Source organism: Pseudopipra pipra, chromosome 2, assembly GCF_036250125.1.
Source record: "Pseudopipra pipra isolate bDixPip1 chromosome 2, bDixPip1.hap1, whole genome shotgun sequence".
NCBI classification, from domain to species: Eukaryota; Metazoa; Chordata; class Aves; order Passeriformes; family Pipridae; genus Pseudopipra; species Pseudopipra pipra.
The window spans coordinates 26,410,136-26,427,672 of record NC_087550.1 but is presented as its reverse complement, the minus strand read 5'-3'; the positions used below and the strand labels follow the sequence as shown (position 1 = coordinate 26,427,672).

At 39.6% G+C, this 17,537-nt stretch overlaps 1 protein-coding gene across 11 annotated transcripts in view; it reads right to left on the bottom strand.

Moving 5' to 3' along the window:
- STXBP5L (syntaxin binding protein 5L) overlaps positions 1 to 14,146 on the bottom strand; it is a 194,221-nt gene extending 180,075 nt beyond the window's left edge. For 10 of the 11 annotated variants that reach the window (XM_064644486.1, XM_064644487.1, XM_064644491.1 and 7 more), the window contains exon 1: positions 12,930 to 14,080. In XM_064644486.1, coding sequence (XP_064500556.1) covers positions 12,930 to 13,127 — 198 coding nt within the window. In that variant the 5' untranslated portion in view covers positions 13,128 to 14,080. Of the gene's footprint in view, positions 1 to 12,929 lie in introns of all 11 variants that reach the window. The other variant, XM_064644494.1, reaches the window with a different exon arrangement.
- Positions 14,147 to 17,537: the final 3,391 nt, after the last annotated feature.

Sequence of the window (17,537 nt, the reverse complement as noted above, 5' to 3'; positions counted from 1 at the left end):
TGAAAAATGGAAAGAGGACAAGATATCAGTAGGCTTCCAACCTAAGTAAACAATACAGGAGAGATACATTTTTTATTAGTTACATTTTCATTTTTCAAAGGAATACCTTCTGTAAAAATCAGAGCTTAGCTAAAACTTTCCAAACCCAAGCCATGAATTCCATCTAGCTCTCAACCTGTATTAGGAACCTGGGCTTTTGAGCATGTTCAGAGAATATTCTAAAAAACTACCTTTTCTTAATTGTTCTTAGATAAAGGTACCCACAGATAACTCTTTTTCTTGGTGTAAAGCTAGAAACAGTCATCTGGAGAAAAGCCATTTACAAAAGGGAGCGGTAGACTGGGAAGGCTGATTGCTATCCCTGGCAAGATGGTAAAATAAAGACTAACAGAGCACACAGATAAAGATTGTTGCAGAAGTCAGCACAGTTTCTTCAATGGGAAATCCTGTATGACTAGTTTTCTCTAATTCTATGAAGCTGTCAGCATGTATGTAAATAAAGGGGATTTGAATATACATAAGCTTTACAAATGCCTTCCAATAACATTCCACAGTAATGTTATTAAAAAAGCAAAGGTGTCATGGGACTGAAGAAAAAGGTTTATTTGTGGACTGAAAGCTGGTTAGATAACAGAAAGCAAAGGATAGAGTTTTATGGATTTTTACTATGAAAAAAATTCACAAGTATAATTCTTCATGGATGAGCGCTTGGACCAATTTTATTTATTACTAGGATTACCTATAAAAGATAATGAACACTGAAATCTCCAAGTTCATAGCTCATAGTAAGATCCTTTAGATAGTGAAATTCATTACTGATGGTGACAAATTCCTGAAAAAGCTCACTAGTCTGGCTTAACTGGGCAAGAAGTTGATTAGTGAACTTCAGTGTGGATATATGTAAGATAAGGCATCTAGAAGGAAAAAAAAGTAAATCTACAGGTCTACACAATGCTAAATTTGGAACTTGCATTTACAAGCCAGGAAAGTAGTTTGGGCACGGTTGGCATTCCTCTGAAGTATTTGGTTTAATATGCAGCAGCAAGTCAAAAAGCCAAGTAATGTTGGACATTAGCAGGAAGAACAAAGAATAACACAGAGGGCATAATTTTGCTGCTACGTAAAACCTGTGTGAGCCCATTATTTGAGAACTATATGGAGCTCTAGTGTCCACATCTGAAGAAGTAAAGACAGACCTGATCCAGAGCTGTTGTCTCTGTGGACAGAGTTGTCTTCCCCGTGGAAGACAACTAATGCTCAAGGTGATGGACAGAGACCTTATCAGGAAACACTAAAAGCACTGCAACTTCTGTCTGGAGAGGAGAAGGTTGTGGGGGGATATGACTAAGATTTGCATAATCAAGTGAGTGGGTATGTTAAACAAATTTGGCAAAACAACAGTATTCAAAATAAATGAAAGATTAGTTTAAAACAGAAAAAAAGGTAATGAACTTCTGAAATTTGCTGCCATAGGTTTTGAAGGCTGACAGTATCAGAAGGCTCAAAAAGGCATTAGACAAATTCATTGCCATTATTGATAAATGGATTTTAAAAGGACCAGCTAAGGATACACTCTCTGACATCTCAAATCCAGTGATGGTGGATGATGGGAGATTAGAAAGGGAATGGACTGCAGAAAGTGATCCAACTTATTACTCTTCCTAAGTGACACATTGTGCTGCCACTGTCAGAGACTGACTGCTGGGTGATATGGGCCGTTGCTTTGTCTCAGCGGGGTATTTCTTATGAGCTTATTATCTTCACCAGCAGCAGTAAAACAGAGAGAGGAAGAAAAAGGGGAGCAGTGTTAGTGGAGAAAAACACAGTAGAATAAAAACAGAAAATGTGGGTACACAAGGGAAAAAAAGAAATGTTACTGAAATAGGCAATGCAGGGGCAGGAAGAAAAGATACACACAGGGCACAATCAGAGTTTCATATTTCAATACTCAACTTTTGGCATAGAAGAATAATATTTTTAGTAATAGGCAAATTTGGTTTGTCTTTTAATTTTTAAATTCCCAAACTTACTTTGTTATAAAAGGTCAACTTAATTAGCTACAGTAGAATTTTGAGAAAATAGCTGTCCTGGACCTAAACCAGACTTCAAACACAATCTGAATTTTAAAAGTTTAGTTTCACAAATAGTATACACTGATAGTTATATGAAAAATAAGAGGGATTATAGAGTATTTGAAATAAATCATATGTATAATATACAAGTCAGTTAATTTTTTTTTGGAAGCAGCTTAAAGTACTTGAAAAACCTAAAACAAGGTTTGAAAAATTAGTATCAAGTCTATGCTTTTAGTATTGTGTTGTTTTCACTCTACTGTTTTTAAAAAGTCTGTATGCAGACCATATGATTGTTCTTTGAAACATGCTACCACACATCATAAAATTTTTAAATTTCCTCATATTGCTTGGCATTGAAAAACAAAGTACATCCAAAGGCATCTTCCAGACAATTAGCTTTAAATAAATGACTAAAATGAAGAAGGAATCTTGCAGTCCTCTTTAAAGTTCCTCCTTCCATGACAAAAATCTCTGCAGATATTTCAGAGATGTGTTTTTCCACTGTTATTTTCAGTTCTGCAAGCTGGATGCTGAAGACTATCAAATAAGGATGATCCTATTTACATGTGATTCATATAGGTACAAACAGCCAAGTTCAGTAAACCACGGGGGAAAAATAAGGCCTTTTGAATTTCAGAAAGTATTCTTCTCATGCTTGTTCCTTGAAATACACTGTAGTGTATTGAAAATACAAAATGATGTAATTTAGACAGAAAAATCCACAAATAAATAAAATTACATTGATCCTTGAGCTGCATTATTCCCAGTTCACAGCTCAGATGAGGGTGGAAGGGAACTCTGCAGACTGTCCACTCCAATCCCACCTGCCCAAAGCAGAGTGGTTGAATTTTAATATTACTTGCTTGATCTATTTAAATCAGTGTAGCTGTGACCAAGCAACTGCTTGGCAACTACACTATCTCGCTACATCTACCACAGCACTGAGTTACAGTGGTAAGTTAATAAGTTACAGGGTAACACATGGATATAACCATCCCAAGGAAGGTATTATGCCCTTTGGAGAAGTCCTAAATTCAAGGGAGGACATTGTATGCAAAATTATTTCACCTCTTCCTTTCCTATTCTTTCTAAAAGAACTCTACCAAGTTTAAAAACAAACAGACGAACAAAAAAACACCAACAAACCCAGACAAATATACAGAAAGGGAGGAAAAATTGAGAACACAAAGGAATTGCATCCATTGTACAGTAAATATGCTATAATGTACTTCACATTATTGCCATTTAAACTGGCAAGAAGAAATAGGGCACCAATCAAGAGAAATGCCATGGATGTTAACAAAACTATATTTGGCCTTGGATATAATGTAAAATTATTTAAAAAAACCCCAACCCTAAAACACTGATTTCAAAGCTCAATTTGGCCTACCTACTCAAGCAAGACTTCTGTCCAAATGGAGAATATTACAATTGAGGTAATTCAAATAGCAGTTCTTATTGATGTTGTTGTTGTTGCATCATTTAAGCGTATTACTCTAGAACTTCAAACAGCTTGGTTTAGAATATCATCTATCTGATGGAGATCTGTTTTATGGGTGTTTACATGAATTGTAAAAAACTAATCTGATAGCCCTGAAAGGAAAATATTTTTGTCTTCACTCTTCCTGTGGATGCAGAGAAAAAAAAAATTCATAACTTAAATGAGAAATTTAAAAAAGAAAAAACAAACAAAACTGTTTTTATTGAATTTACATCAGACCAACATAGCAATAACTCTAATTAATATTTCATGACTTCCCATTTTTGGATTTTCTGAAACTTTGCTACTTTAGGCTGATTATGTTCTGTTCTGTTATGGCTGATTGTGGTTACTCTTCTGAAGCAAATGTTTTGGTTGCTGCTTTCAGAATATTTTAATTTTTTAAAAATTTGCCATGTTGGAGGATTTAAAAAATTTTGCTACTGTGATAAAGTTCTTGAAGGGCAGGGTTTCTTTTTTTGAGGGGGAAGAGGCAGGGGAGGAAGCTATGGAAACACAGTCTTAAAACTCTATTTTGATGTAATCTGTATTATTGGTTTATTCCTGTGAAAATCTATTTTGCAACATAATTTGGCATTCTTGTATACAAACGCTATTACCAGATTTCATTACTAGCATTTTCAATGTTGCTTACTATTTAATACTAATTCATAGTTAACCTTCTCCTACCTTCTTCCTGTATACATGCTCTGTGCAATCTGAAGATTTTTTTTTCTGATGTTGAATCAAGAATTTAATCTGAAGATGGCCAGCATCTCATCTCACATATGGTGAAGACACATTCCAAATGATATGGAGATATTTTGCGGCAGGTTTTTCCCCTCTAACATCAGTGAAATCCAGCACATCCTGTACATTATTATCCCCCTCTGCATTGCCCATAATGGTACCAAGGACAGAGCTCACAGACACAAATGAAGACACCATATCCAAGGATCGTAAGAATCAGATCTCTGTTTACACAACCACATGCCACTTTTCCTGCCTTTACCTCATTCAGTGAGCATTTAAAAATATATATAGGGACAAACACTGAATAAACTAGGGATCTTAAGACTCACTACAATTAATCCACAACTACAATAGAATGTAACTGTAACACAAATGATGATGGACAGGTGTAACTGAAAGCACATCTCCACACTTAAGGAGTACAATAGATAGAACAGGATGAACAAAGTGGAGATAAGCATTCATAATTTATTTAGAATAAGTTTTTGTGATGTCCAATGGATAACAGAGATTTTCTCATAGGAACTGTTGCAAAGAGCACACAGAGAATAGCATCCAGCATCCCCATTACGTTGGGCACTGTTCAAAACAAATGTGATGGAGGACAGGAGCAAAATATAAGCAGACACTTCAAGAAAATAAAAAGATTAAATAAAGACTAGATTGCCACAGATACAGACATAACTGAATACCAGCTGAATAAGGGACCTGACTTCTGAGTATCTGATCTCACAGCATTCTTATGTAACAGATTTTCAAATGGAACACAAGCAATTATTTTTAATTTATTGGATTCAAATTATGCATAAGGATATATTACCATACACACATGCACCTACATATATACCACTGAATTCAATCAGATTACTTTTGAGTCCACACATTCACCACCTCAAAGCCTTAAATATTAATGGGGTTTTTTTCAGTACTATATGCAACTTAACTTCAAGGGAACCATAAAAAGTGTACCTTGTCAGACTTTGACCCTAGAGACAGCTGACAGACTGTCTCTAGCATTTTTTATTATTCATAGTCTTTGCTGGTGATCTGCTAGGAATGGACACAGCACTGCACAAAGATAACATCTTATTACATTTGAGCATACTTGCCAGCCATCTGTACCTATGAATATTGCTTTCTCTCCTCTCCACAGATGCACATTACTTGTACTTCTTATCCTACACTCCTCTAATTTTCCCCTATAATGATTCTAACACACATTGCGACAAATTTATACATCCCATAAGCTGTTTTTATAACCCCTTTTTCTTAGAATAGCCAATAGACCAGTATATTCATGTAGTTTAGGAGGGTATACTAGTTCACTTCTCTACTGCTTCATTGTCTCAGTTTATAAAGTGAGCATACTAATGCTAAGTTTTCACAGTATTTTCACATAGACCTCAAAAAGGGATTTGGGCATACACCGTACACAGGGGGTATCAGACATCTCAGAACAAGAATCAAACGTGAATGGATACTCATCTAAACTAAGTAAAAATGTGGTCTGTCTTAGATTTAGTCTACCTCTGCTGAGGACAGCTGCATGTTTGGCATAGTATTTGTATTTCTACTTGGAAAAAATCTTCATAATTTTATCCACGAACTTCTAACTATTTTCTCATTCATTTCCTAAAAAAAAAAATTATGCACAAGTCTTTTTCTTTCAGAAATGAGTGGGGAAAAAGAAGTTGCTTATGCAACCAGTGTTTTACGTGACAGTTATTTGATCAGAACACTCCTGTTACGTGGGCTAACCAGGCTGAATTTCCTCTGTCCTCCCAGAAGAGAATAAAAACTGCTTTTCTCGGTGCAATAGTGAGAAAAATTCTCATTAACTAAGTGGTGGCCCACAGGTGATGTACATTATACCCCGTGTGTCCAGTTCCACTAGCAGCTGGAGTACAGCCTGGAGAAAAGAAAGCTCTTATAGCACCTTCCAGCACCTAAAGGAGTTACAATAGAGCTGGAGAGGGACATTTTACAAGGGTATGTAGTGATAGGACAAGAGGGAATGGCCTTAAGTGGAAAGAGGGTAGGTTTAGATCAAAGGCTAGGAAGAAATTCTTGACTGTTAGCATGGTGAGACACTGGAACAGGTTGTCTAGAGAGGTTGTGCGTACCCCATCCCTGGCAGTGTTCAAGGCCAGGCAGGATGGGGCTTGGAGCAACACAGTCTAGTGGAAGGTGTCTCTGCCCATGGGAGAGGGGTTGGAACTCAATGATCTTTAAGGTCCTTTCAAATATCTATGATTCCACAGATTAAAAAAATAACAAACAACCAAAACAAAATAAAACCAAACCAAACCTCAAAGCACCCATTTGAAATGGCACACAAAATTACAGCAAATAGCTTAACTTTTAGGTTTCCATCTGTGAACTCAGGAGTTGAGCTCAGTGATCCTTGTGGGTCCCTTTCAACTCAGGATATTCTATGACTCTTATATCGCTAAAAATGCAAGGTCAACCATAAAAAGCAGAACAATTAGGACATATGTTAACTAAGATAATCTATGCAGCATGAATTTGTTCTCCACTTGTAAGGATTAATTATCTTTTTCTGCCATAGAACTTCCGTCTCCCCCATGCATAGTACAGTCTGACCTGTCCTATGGGCAAACCAAAAGTAAACAATTTAAGAGTTGTTTTCTGCCAAACTTGTCTATTTGGTGCAAAATAGGAATGTACAAGGTACAATTCAGATAGAAAATAGCAGAAAAAAAATTCTATCAATGCTGTTATCATTTAGTGTTATAAATGAGCAAGCCAACAGTTGTGAGTTAAGATTTTCACATGTGGCTGCTAACCATTTTCCCATTTTGTGATTGACCAGTTTGGGACAGTAGAGGTTGATGGTATTCGGATACCTCAGGTGCAATTCACAAGTTCAGTGTGGAGCCAGAAATCCACCTGCAGTCATTGGAGACAAAAACGAAATTCAGAGCCGTTCTGGCTATCTAAGGTGGATGTATAAATTAACAGTATGAACAAGTAGCCTAAAGATCATTCTGTAGGTGTGCACAATATGTGCAATAGAATGTGAAAAGAATGGGAGGTGCAACGGAAAGATGCGGTATAAAAGTGTTAAATGTGCTACAAGAAAAACACATGTAAAGCAGGTCAAGCTGGAAACTCAAGATAGTGGACACTAAATGTTTGTGGCATTTGGCATTTTCTGTGGCATCTATACAGGCAGGATAATATCCTCTTCATCTCACAGAAATATTGTGAAGGTCAATTCATTAACGTTTATAAAGCTTTCGGAACTTCAGTGGTGAGCACTTCTGTTGCAAAAGTCCACAGGGAACTTAATATTCAAGCATGCTCTGAGTTTTAAGTATGCAGAGAAATATTGAAGTGCTTTCCAATGAGCCAACACTATTTGTTTTGCTAAATTAAACCTAAAGAAGAAATGTGGGATCACGTAATTAAAAGTTCTCTTTGCAAGCAAACTTATTTTTAAAAAGTGGAACTTCTGAGTGCTTTGTTTTGTAACCTTTTTGTAAAAGTCTGAAAATAATTTTGAAGCTGTAATTGCATGTGTTGGCTATGAAGGCTCTGTATTAATGCATTTAGGATTAATACATGATTAACAACCAGACACAATGATGCAAAACCATAGATATTTGCAAAAAAACCAAAACAAGTGAATCCAGTTATGCTACTACAGGTACCTTAAAATTTTCAAAGTTCCTTAAAAAGAAGATTTTAATCTCTTTATCATGGACGAATTCTATTTCTAATTAATACAAACATTTAAAAAAGAAAAATACATTTTGCTTACCACAAATTTAATAAAATTACTATAACCTAATTTAGAAGTGTCATTTGTGACTGTAGTTTTAACATAATAGGGTTTTGCATCTAACCTTAGATCCAAACCCTGGTATATAGGAAAAAGCCCTTCCCAACATTACCTTATTTACCATTAAAATATTGAATGAACTCTGAGCACTTACAAGTAATCATACTAATTTTAAAATGGGTTTTCTTTGACATGTAGCACTTCACACACCTTTTATTTTTTGTTCCCTGCATGACCTTACTAAGGAGGTAAGAGAAATTAACCAAACAGCACAAGCTAGCTAAAACACTGTGGGATAGCAAGATTATTTTTTTTATTCTTCATAACCAAAAATAGAATTATATGCTCCTGCAGCATTGTGCTTTAATTGCCATTCCAAAATTCATCTTCTCTCTATTATCATTGAACTATAGTGTCATGTTGCATGTGCAGTTGAAGTACCTACTTGACTGCTGTCAGAAGGACTAAATGTTTATCTTCATAGGTTGACAAAATAAGGTATTACCACTTATAAACTCTAGGAATTAAGATTTAAGACCACCTGATATGAAATCCAAATAACTGAGGTATTTAAATTGGCTGCTGATTGGCTGTATCTTGAAGGCCTGCTTTTGTCAAAGGTAAGTAGGATTAGGAAGACAAAATTGCAGTCTGCCATGGGATTCCATACGAGTTTTAACAAAATTCTAAAGCTATACCTGCTTCCATGGGTTTTACATAAAGACTGGATCATGTGCATACTGAAACTATGACTGTACTATCAATAATGCAGCAAGATACAAAGGGATCCTTATTAGATTGCAAGACTACCCAGTAATAACATGAAGGCCAGTTTGGAAAAGAATATCTCATGCTTTGGGGTTTAAAGCAGTCCATAACCATCAGCATTTGGGAAGTAATTCTTTGAGAAGAAGACTAAATTGGCAGTTCTTGAACCTTTTCGAGGGTATCTAGTTGCTGCCTACAGCTAAAGAAAACATACTGGAGCAGATTAATTGTATGTCTAGTAAAGTGCAACTGTTATTGTGCTTTTAACTGAGGTCTTGATTTCAAACATATTCTGCATAAAGTTATTAACCTCATGCTCTACAAATTCTACCCTATGATTGTTCTTCAATAAAAGGTCAAGTAGTTCTATACGGGGCACTTATTTTCATGAAGAACGTACTCTATGTACAAAAAATGTACAACTTCATTCTTATTCGGTTTTTCCCAGCTGCGTCATCCCCCAACAAACAACCTTCTGCAAAAGAAATAAAATCACTGTTTTCTCCTTTCAGGTTCCCTCTGCTCAAAGTTCTACGCAAATGATTTAAAGCATCCTAACTGTGATCTTCTCACTTCCTGTATTAATAGCAGATCTCTCTCAGTGCTGTATTTTAGTTTCTAAATGCTCTGGACAAACACAGTTGAGCCTAAAAAATCCTTGTCAGAAAAAAACCCAACACCTATACAGAGAGAAAACAGAAAGAAGCAAACCCAAGGAAATTAGGTCTATCCCAATTAAAATTAACACAGACTTTACTAGTATATTCTACTAAATCACGTCTAAATTTCGGATGCTGCTGTTATCTTGCATATTCAATTAATGTGAATTATAATTAATACTTTCATGATTTCCACTTGGATACCCAAATTCCAAGAGCAGCCCCTCAATATAACAAACTGTACCCCAGCTTCCTGTTGTCACAAAATAGGTATGACAAAATTTCACGTTGTTTGAATACTTTTTAAATGGTGCCATTGATTCATTAGTAGAGCTACCAACATCTAAATTTACTATGCTTAAAACAGGCCATAGCTATTTCATATGTAATAGTTTCAAAAATATTCCATTCTTTCAATGTAGAGGTTTACATCAATGTGTTAAATATAAATGCCAAAAGTAACTCATTGTGAACATCTCAGTGTAAAATGAAATATTCAGTTTACTTCTATTAAGTTCTAATCTGTATCTCAAGAAGACACTGTGGTAATAAGCATCCTAAAAATGTCACAAAATGGAGAGCAGGCTTTCAGGTGTGTTACAAATGAAGTCAGGTGTATTACCAGTGAAAGTCTTCTGGTAGAGGATTCGATCTGTGCTTTCAGTCAAGCAGACCTCCCACAAACTTCAGAAAGGAAATTTATTTACGTAAAAACTGCAGGGTAAGGCCCTTTAATTCCTAAGTATGAGTCAGCTTTTATGTTTCACATTAAAATGAAGATTTTTATAATCAGAAAAGAAAGAAAAACCAGTTTGAGGTGCTACTTAGACTGTTAGCTCACATGCCTTGATCCTGCAGATCATAACAAACCAAAACTGCCATTAGCTTTACTCAGTTCTGTGTGCAGCAGGATCACAGATCATGGATCCTTAAATATGCAGCCTGTACAACTTATGTAACTGAACATGAAAATACACAATTGAAATATCAGAAGTTCTATACAACAAAAGCTTGGGGAAGACAGAATTTGGATTATGTATGCCTTGTTGTGCTTTTAATTTAATTTGAAGTGATTGAGATACAAATTATGGCTTGGATCCTGCACCCTGAAGCAGGGAGGGTGAAAGCTGCGCCTGCGTCAGGTCCCACTGCCTCCAGAGCACTTGCACAGTGCCTAACGCAGGATCGGGGCCTGCGAGGATTTGTGGGTTCACTCAAACAGCCTCATAAGGTTACTAAACTGCAACAGAGCTGATTGAGTAGAGCCCAGTGAATACACACTGCAGTGTTTTATGAGCACATAATCACCTCGTATTTTGGAAGTTTGCTTCTGGCATACCTTTGTATCTTAAAAAAAAAACAACAAAGCTGGTATTTCGTATACAATAGAGTTCTGCAGTAGCATGCATTCATAAGCAAGAGCTGCTGCAAACAACCAAAAGCTTTCCTGTACAAATATTTACTTTGTTGAGAACATTTCAACCTGAGAGCTTAGGCAGGCAAATATAGCCTACTGAAATCTTCTTCAAATGACATATTCCTATACACTAAGTAGATCTATTTCCAAGTAGATCTATCGGATTTATTTCCAGGTAGATCTATTAGAATATAATACTAACTGTCTTCAGGTAATATCAAGCCAAAGAAGAGAAATAATGGAGATTAGGCAAAAAATAATTTCAATTCATCTTATGTTTTTTTTATTTTTGCAAATGTCATACAAAATAAAAATATATCATACTAAATATAGATCTTCAGCCCTATCAAATGACTTAGACATGAAGAACCATGTTGACTTTACCCTTACTTAGAAGTCTTAGAATGTCAGACCTTCTAATAATATTTTAATGTATCTTGGTTGTTTGCATTATCTTTTTACTTAAGTGACAAAAATAGGAAATCACTGTACTGAATACCTGGAGTTTCACGAAATGCTAAATTATTATTGTCCATAAGCAAAAGGAGTCCAACTCTGGGAAGCAGGTATAGACTCATTACTGATGCTCCGTTAAACTATAGAATAACTTGAGTTAATAGGCCTGAACCTGTTTTGTTTCAGGATGGCAAAGAACTATAAAAAACTATGTATCTAAAAAAATAGAATTATGTAAAACCTATTTCAGAAGTCTCTGAGTCTTTAAGTCATAGGGGTTCATCCTTCTTCCCTTGAACTCTGTAGCAGTTTTGACACTAGCTGTAGCTGGAAGCCAAACAGAATTAGAAACATGGTATCTGAGATGAGAGAAGCTGTGTGTTTCACAAGGACTAGCTCTGCACACAAACTTACAGCTTGTCTTGGTTGTTTCTATTGCTTTCTTCTTCCCAAAACACAAAAAAGAAATGAGAATGTGCTGGGAGTTGACCAAAACCTAAATTTCAAATCAAGTGGTATCTGGTTAATAGAAGGAAAGTATACTTAATAGATGAAGTCCATTTACTCCTAATAATGTATATTGCACTACTTAAAAATTCTGGTTTTGAAGCTTCTAATCAAAACAAATAAGCAAACAAAACTTGCAGTAAAGCCAACAGAATTCACATAGAAGTTAAAGATAACAGCAGAGGACCATAATATATCATCTCCTTTTGTTTTTGCTCTTCATTAAAAATACATGATTTTTATATTTCAGAGTTAGTCAGAAGTACCAAATAGTTTGTACTGGTTTACTGGTACATTTAAGAGCACCACTGAAAGCTCTGTTGCAGAAGACAGATACAAAACAAAACACGCAGGGATATCTTACACTTTCTACTCAAAGAAAATTCTCACTTAAGGACCTGACCAAAACATGAAAACCAATTCCAAACAAATTTGGCAACTTGTGGTATTCATGCTGTCCCACTAAGTTTACTGTCATGCAATTATAATCTTTAGTACTAACGATAAACAGCCATCCTGAAAGTACATCCAGTCCCTCACAAATAGTTGAAGTCTTATGTTCAGTAATCAGTGCACTGTCTTTTATTTCTAGCTTGTGCCTTTATCTTAAAAGAAAAAAAAAAAGCCACGAAGGATGAGAAGAGTGAGGAGGGGAAGTAGATATATACAATCTAAAATTTCTAATCACTTATTTTATCTGTACTAGCACCAATTGATTTGCTTTCCTGCCCACAATCTTGTCAGTAGTTCGGGATCCAAGTGTGAACTTAGGATTTGGCCTTGAATGCAGAAATCAAGATTTCTATGAATTTACTGACCACCCCAACTCTGCAGCAGGAAGAAAAAAAGCATCCACCAGATCTGTCTTTTCATCCCAAAGTCCTTATACAACCACTGCAGTTCTCAAGTAAAAGGCTTACTGGTATCAGATTACTGCCCTCCTGTTCCCCCCCCTCCAACTCAACGCAGCTTTTATTATTTCCATAGAAAATAAAAATACAGCCCTTACCTTACAAATTTGAAAATAATCTGAAGTGAGCGTCTCCTGGATCTCCTCTCTGGGTGTCCCTGCAGCTCCTGCAGTCCCTCCTGGGTGCACGGAGCCACCACCAGCCCCACTTCCACTGCCACTGCCACCACCACTGCTTCCACCGGGGGATGAGGCAGTTAAACCATCCAAAACTTTGCGAAAATTAAATTTCTTCATTTTGGAAAAATCTTTCGGGAGATTTTGGGGGGGAGAAAGGATGTGTCGTAACACATTCAGCTACATGTAGCGACCGGGAAAGTCTTTAATGGTCCTCTGAGTGAGGCAGCACTTTAAGTCTCTTGTACCAAACAGGACGTCAATATTAGGTATAATTGATTGAAAAATACAAAGGCTTCATTTTGTCAGACGTGAAAGCTACTTGGAAAGGTCCTTTTAAAAAATAAATTAAAAAAAATCCACAAGCAGCAGGACTAAGATTTACGTTCAAACAAGGAATAATGGAACAAGCGCCATCGGGTTCTCTTACAAAATCCACATTTAGCAGTGGTCAAAACAGAAAAGTAAATAAAAAATTCAAGCCGGCATCCAAAACAGCGGGATCCATCCCTCTATCTTATCTGCCTAAAATTTGCCCTCGGCACTTGATTATTTCAACAGAACTGCCAAAATTCGTCTACATTCAATCTCCCCTTCACCTCAAGACCCCTTTCAGCCGGGGTAACCTTCGCCCCCAGGGTTTCGGAGAAGCGGATCCCCGCTTCCCAGCCGCTGCCGCGGCTCCCGCTCTCTGCTTCCCTGCCCACCCCAGCAAACGCCGGGAGCCGCTGCCGCCCTCGGTGCTCCTCTCTCCCCTCGGCTCCGGGTCGGGGGGTGCGCGGCCGCCCCGCGGCGGGATGCGGGGTGCGGGATGTGGGCAGAGAGCCCCCTCGCTCTCCTCGCCGCCCCGGCCGCCGCTCCGTGAGGACCGAGCGATGGCAACGAGCGACCTCCTACACCAGCCTGGCCGTCCCGGGCCGACCACCCGTCCCGTCCCCGCGGGGACCGACCCCCTGCCCGTCCCGATCACCGAGCCTGTGCCGCTGTCGTGCTCCCTCCCGGGGCCGCTCCGGGGGGACCGGGCTCCCTTCGGCGCCGGGGGGACCTGTGGCGGGGAGGGGCGGGTGCGGAGCAGAGCGGGGCAGGTGAGCGGGGAGCGGAGGGCGGCGGCGGCGGCGGCGGCTCCCACCCGCCGGGCTAGCTCGCAGCCGTTCTCCGAGGTACTGAAATCTCCGCCGGCGTCAGCCGCAGCTCCTCCTCCTCTTCCCTCCCTCCCTCCCCCGTCCTCACGCCCCGCCCGCCGCACCGGTGCGCAGCCGGCGGAGGCCCCCCCTCCCCTCCGCTCCGCTCCGCTCCGCTCCCGGCTCCGGGCTGCGGGGGGAGCAGGGGCGGAGAAGGGCGGGGAAACGCCAGTGATTGACAGCACCGGCTCAGGTTTCGATTGGCTGCTGCGTTCGGGTTGGGCGGACGAGATTGGTAGAGAGGGGAGAAGGGGCGGGGACTGGCGCCCAGAGCCTCGGCGGCCCGTGGCTCCAGGTAGGGGGCAAGCGCTGTCTGGCGGCCGCTGCGATCCGTGGCAGCTGATTGGCACGCTGTGAGGATGGGCACCTGCTTCCGCCAATGGAAAAGGCCGCATCGCCAGTTTGCTCCGCAACGCCCCGCCCCATCCCGGCGAGGTGGGCGGGGCCGGGAGGTGCGGGGGAGGGGTCAGGTGGAGAGGCCCCGCCCCACTGCGGCGGGACCGGCGGCGGTTGCCGTGGGGAACAGCGCCGGGGGGAGCGAGGCTGGCGGGGCCGTGGGGGTCCAGGTTGGTTTCGCAGCCTGAGCTGCGTACGGGAGGGCGAATCGACCCAAACTTAGTCATGAAGCTGTGCCACGGCAGTTTTAGGTTGGATATGAGGAAAAGGTTCTTCACCCAAAGCGTGGTTGGACACTGTAACGGGCTCCTCAGGGAAGTGGTCACAGCACCAAGTTCGACAGTTCAAGTAGCGTTTGGACAGCGCTCTCAGGCACAGTCTTGGGGCTGCCCTGTGCAGGGCTAAGGGTTGGACTCGGCGATCCTTGTGAGTTCCTTCCAACTGAGGATGTTCTGTGGTTCTGTGAAGATGTCACAGGAGATGACGGTCCCGGTGGTGGCGGAGCTCCCCCGTGGCTCAGGGAGCTCCATTTCCCGCCTGGCACAGAGCGGTCTGTGCGGGTCGGTGCTCAGCCCGGGTACTGACACCACCGGCCTTCTCGGGGACTAGTCCCCTTTTCATTCCCCAGAGGAATACACTGACCCAGGGCTGCCCCTCCGGGCGCCTCGTGGTTCGGAAGTTCTCCAGGGCTCGCTCCAAAGCCATGGAAGTGGCGTGGGACGGCTCTCGGGCCTCCGAAGCGCGGTCCAGCACGCGTGGTGTTACACGGTACACAAACCTCTATACAAACGTTATTCGGGTCGGGAGCAAATGAGGCAGCTGTTAAAAGTGACTCATGGCACAGCGCTGTCGGCGTGGTTGGAAGCCGGGAACTGACTAAAATGGTGTAAGGAACAAACTTGTTCTGTACAGGAATAAATAACACCTCGCCTAAGTGTTGCACGTTGGTCACACTTGAGGTGTGCACATTGATCACCCCATGTTTCAGGGGTGCTTAGGAGAGTTCTGATACCCACCCTAACACCTAATTGTTTTTTTGTAAATCTTACAGTTCTGTGAAGCAAGGTAATAGTGTTTACTTTGGTTTCTTACACTGAGATCCATATATTTTTTGTTTTCACTTTAGCTCATCCCCGTGTGTTCACAGGTACTCCCCCTCTGAACGATAAAAAGATTGCAGTGAAGTTCAAAGAATAATCGTAGCTCCACTTTTGCCCTTAGGAAAAATAAAGGATACAGTGCTGATGAAACTGGAAAGGTTGATAGGTTTCTGCAGCCAGAAACAAAAAAAAAAAGGAGCATATCTTTGTATGGGAAACAAAATATATGAGGACTATGGCAAGGAGACAAAAATGAAAAAGAGGATGGAACTGAGCAAGCAAATTTGTAAAGATGTAAGTACAGAGTTTTTGAGAATAAGGAAAAGTCAAAACCCAGTTGAAGCTATTTCAAGAATGTCATGTCCTACTGATATTATGTTCACCACAGGCAATGCAAGTGAAAAAAAAGGCTAACAAAACCCAAAAGAAAGATAACAGCACAAATTGTAAATAGGAAAGGGAAAGATAAGGTTAAAAATGAAATAATTAGAATGAAGAAAATGTCACAGACTTGCAAAAAAGAGAAGACACTGGGAGTCAGGGGGTACCAGAGGAAGAAAATCTGATATAACAGTTCCACAGTTCTAGGGAGGACAGAGATAAGACAGTTTTAAGAGAAGAAAGGGAAGGATGAAAATTAGAAGAATGATAAAAAGCCTTTGGAAGTAGAATAAGATGCATACATTTTTTGAATACCAATGTTTGTCTTTCAGAGAATCAGAATGAAGAGCTGAGTATTGACAATTAGATATTACCTCAGAGTATCCAAAAGGGCAAGCAAGGATCCTCATACTGCCAATGTGGTGTTAGGAAAACTGACTTGTAGGAAAAAGACCCAAAACAACAAAACCATACTGGCCAACAAAACATAATCAGTCCTGTTTAAAAATATCAACTGAGGAAAATATTTTGGCTCACTACTGGTACATGGAAGGCATGCAGGTCCCTTTTGAAAATTTTGCTCTAAGCTGGACACAAATCCAGAAGCAGAGAGAGAATGATGGAAATTAGTTGTGGTACAGGACATTGCAGGACTTAGACAAATTCACTAACACTGATGACAGGCCCAGAAAGGAGCCCCATTGAATGACTTGGCTGGGGAGGAGTTTTGATGTATAACCAAAAAAAAAAAAGAAAAAAAAAAGAAAAAGGACCAATTCGGTTTTGACACAGTAAAAAAAATTTGCTTTTCTTTTTTTTAGTGGAGAAACAAGCAGTAGATAGATGAGGCATCCACTTGCTGGCTTGTGCTGGTTTAGATGGTATTGATGTTTCATAGGGCGCTTCTGAGATTGCATAGATTTGCCACCAAGAGTTTTAACACAAGTTGGTAAAATTATGAAAATGTGAAAAGATTTTAGATGTTAAATTGATATAAACCAAGTTAAATAACACATCCTAATGCATTGTGGAAAATCTGTCTCTGAATCTGTATTTTAGATAGTAAGAGGAAAATATATTCTCCTGAATAGTATCTCTTATATTTATCAGTCATCTTGTTCTGCAAGGTCAAACAGAAACCAAACCAAATGTTAAAAGGACAACAGTTTGCTACAAAGATTTTGCTGAGAAAGAGCATCTTTAACATTCTACACCATAAAAATTTGTATGAATTCTCATTTTGATTTTTGCTTAAGTAAACTTGCGATTACGTGTAGCAGTATAACAAGACTGGTCAGAATCAAATCTAGCAAAGGAGAGTAATATTAATTCAGTGTTATCTAACCTCCCTCTGATTCAAGAACTGACCAAGAAAATGAAGAATGAGAAAGATGTGCATAGATCAGCTGACCAGAAAGTGATAGTAGTAGAGATTATATATGTTTTGTACATGACTGATCATTGAAGTTGTT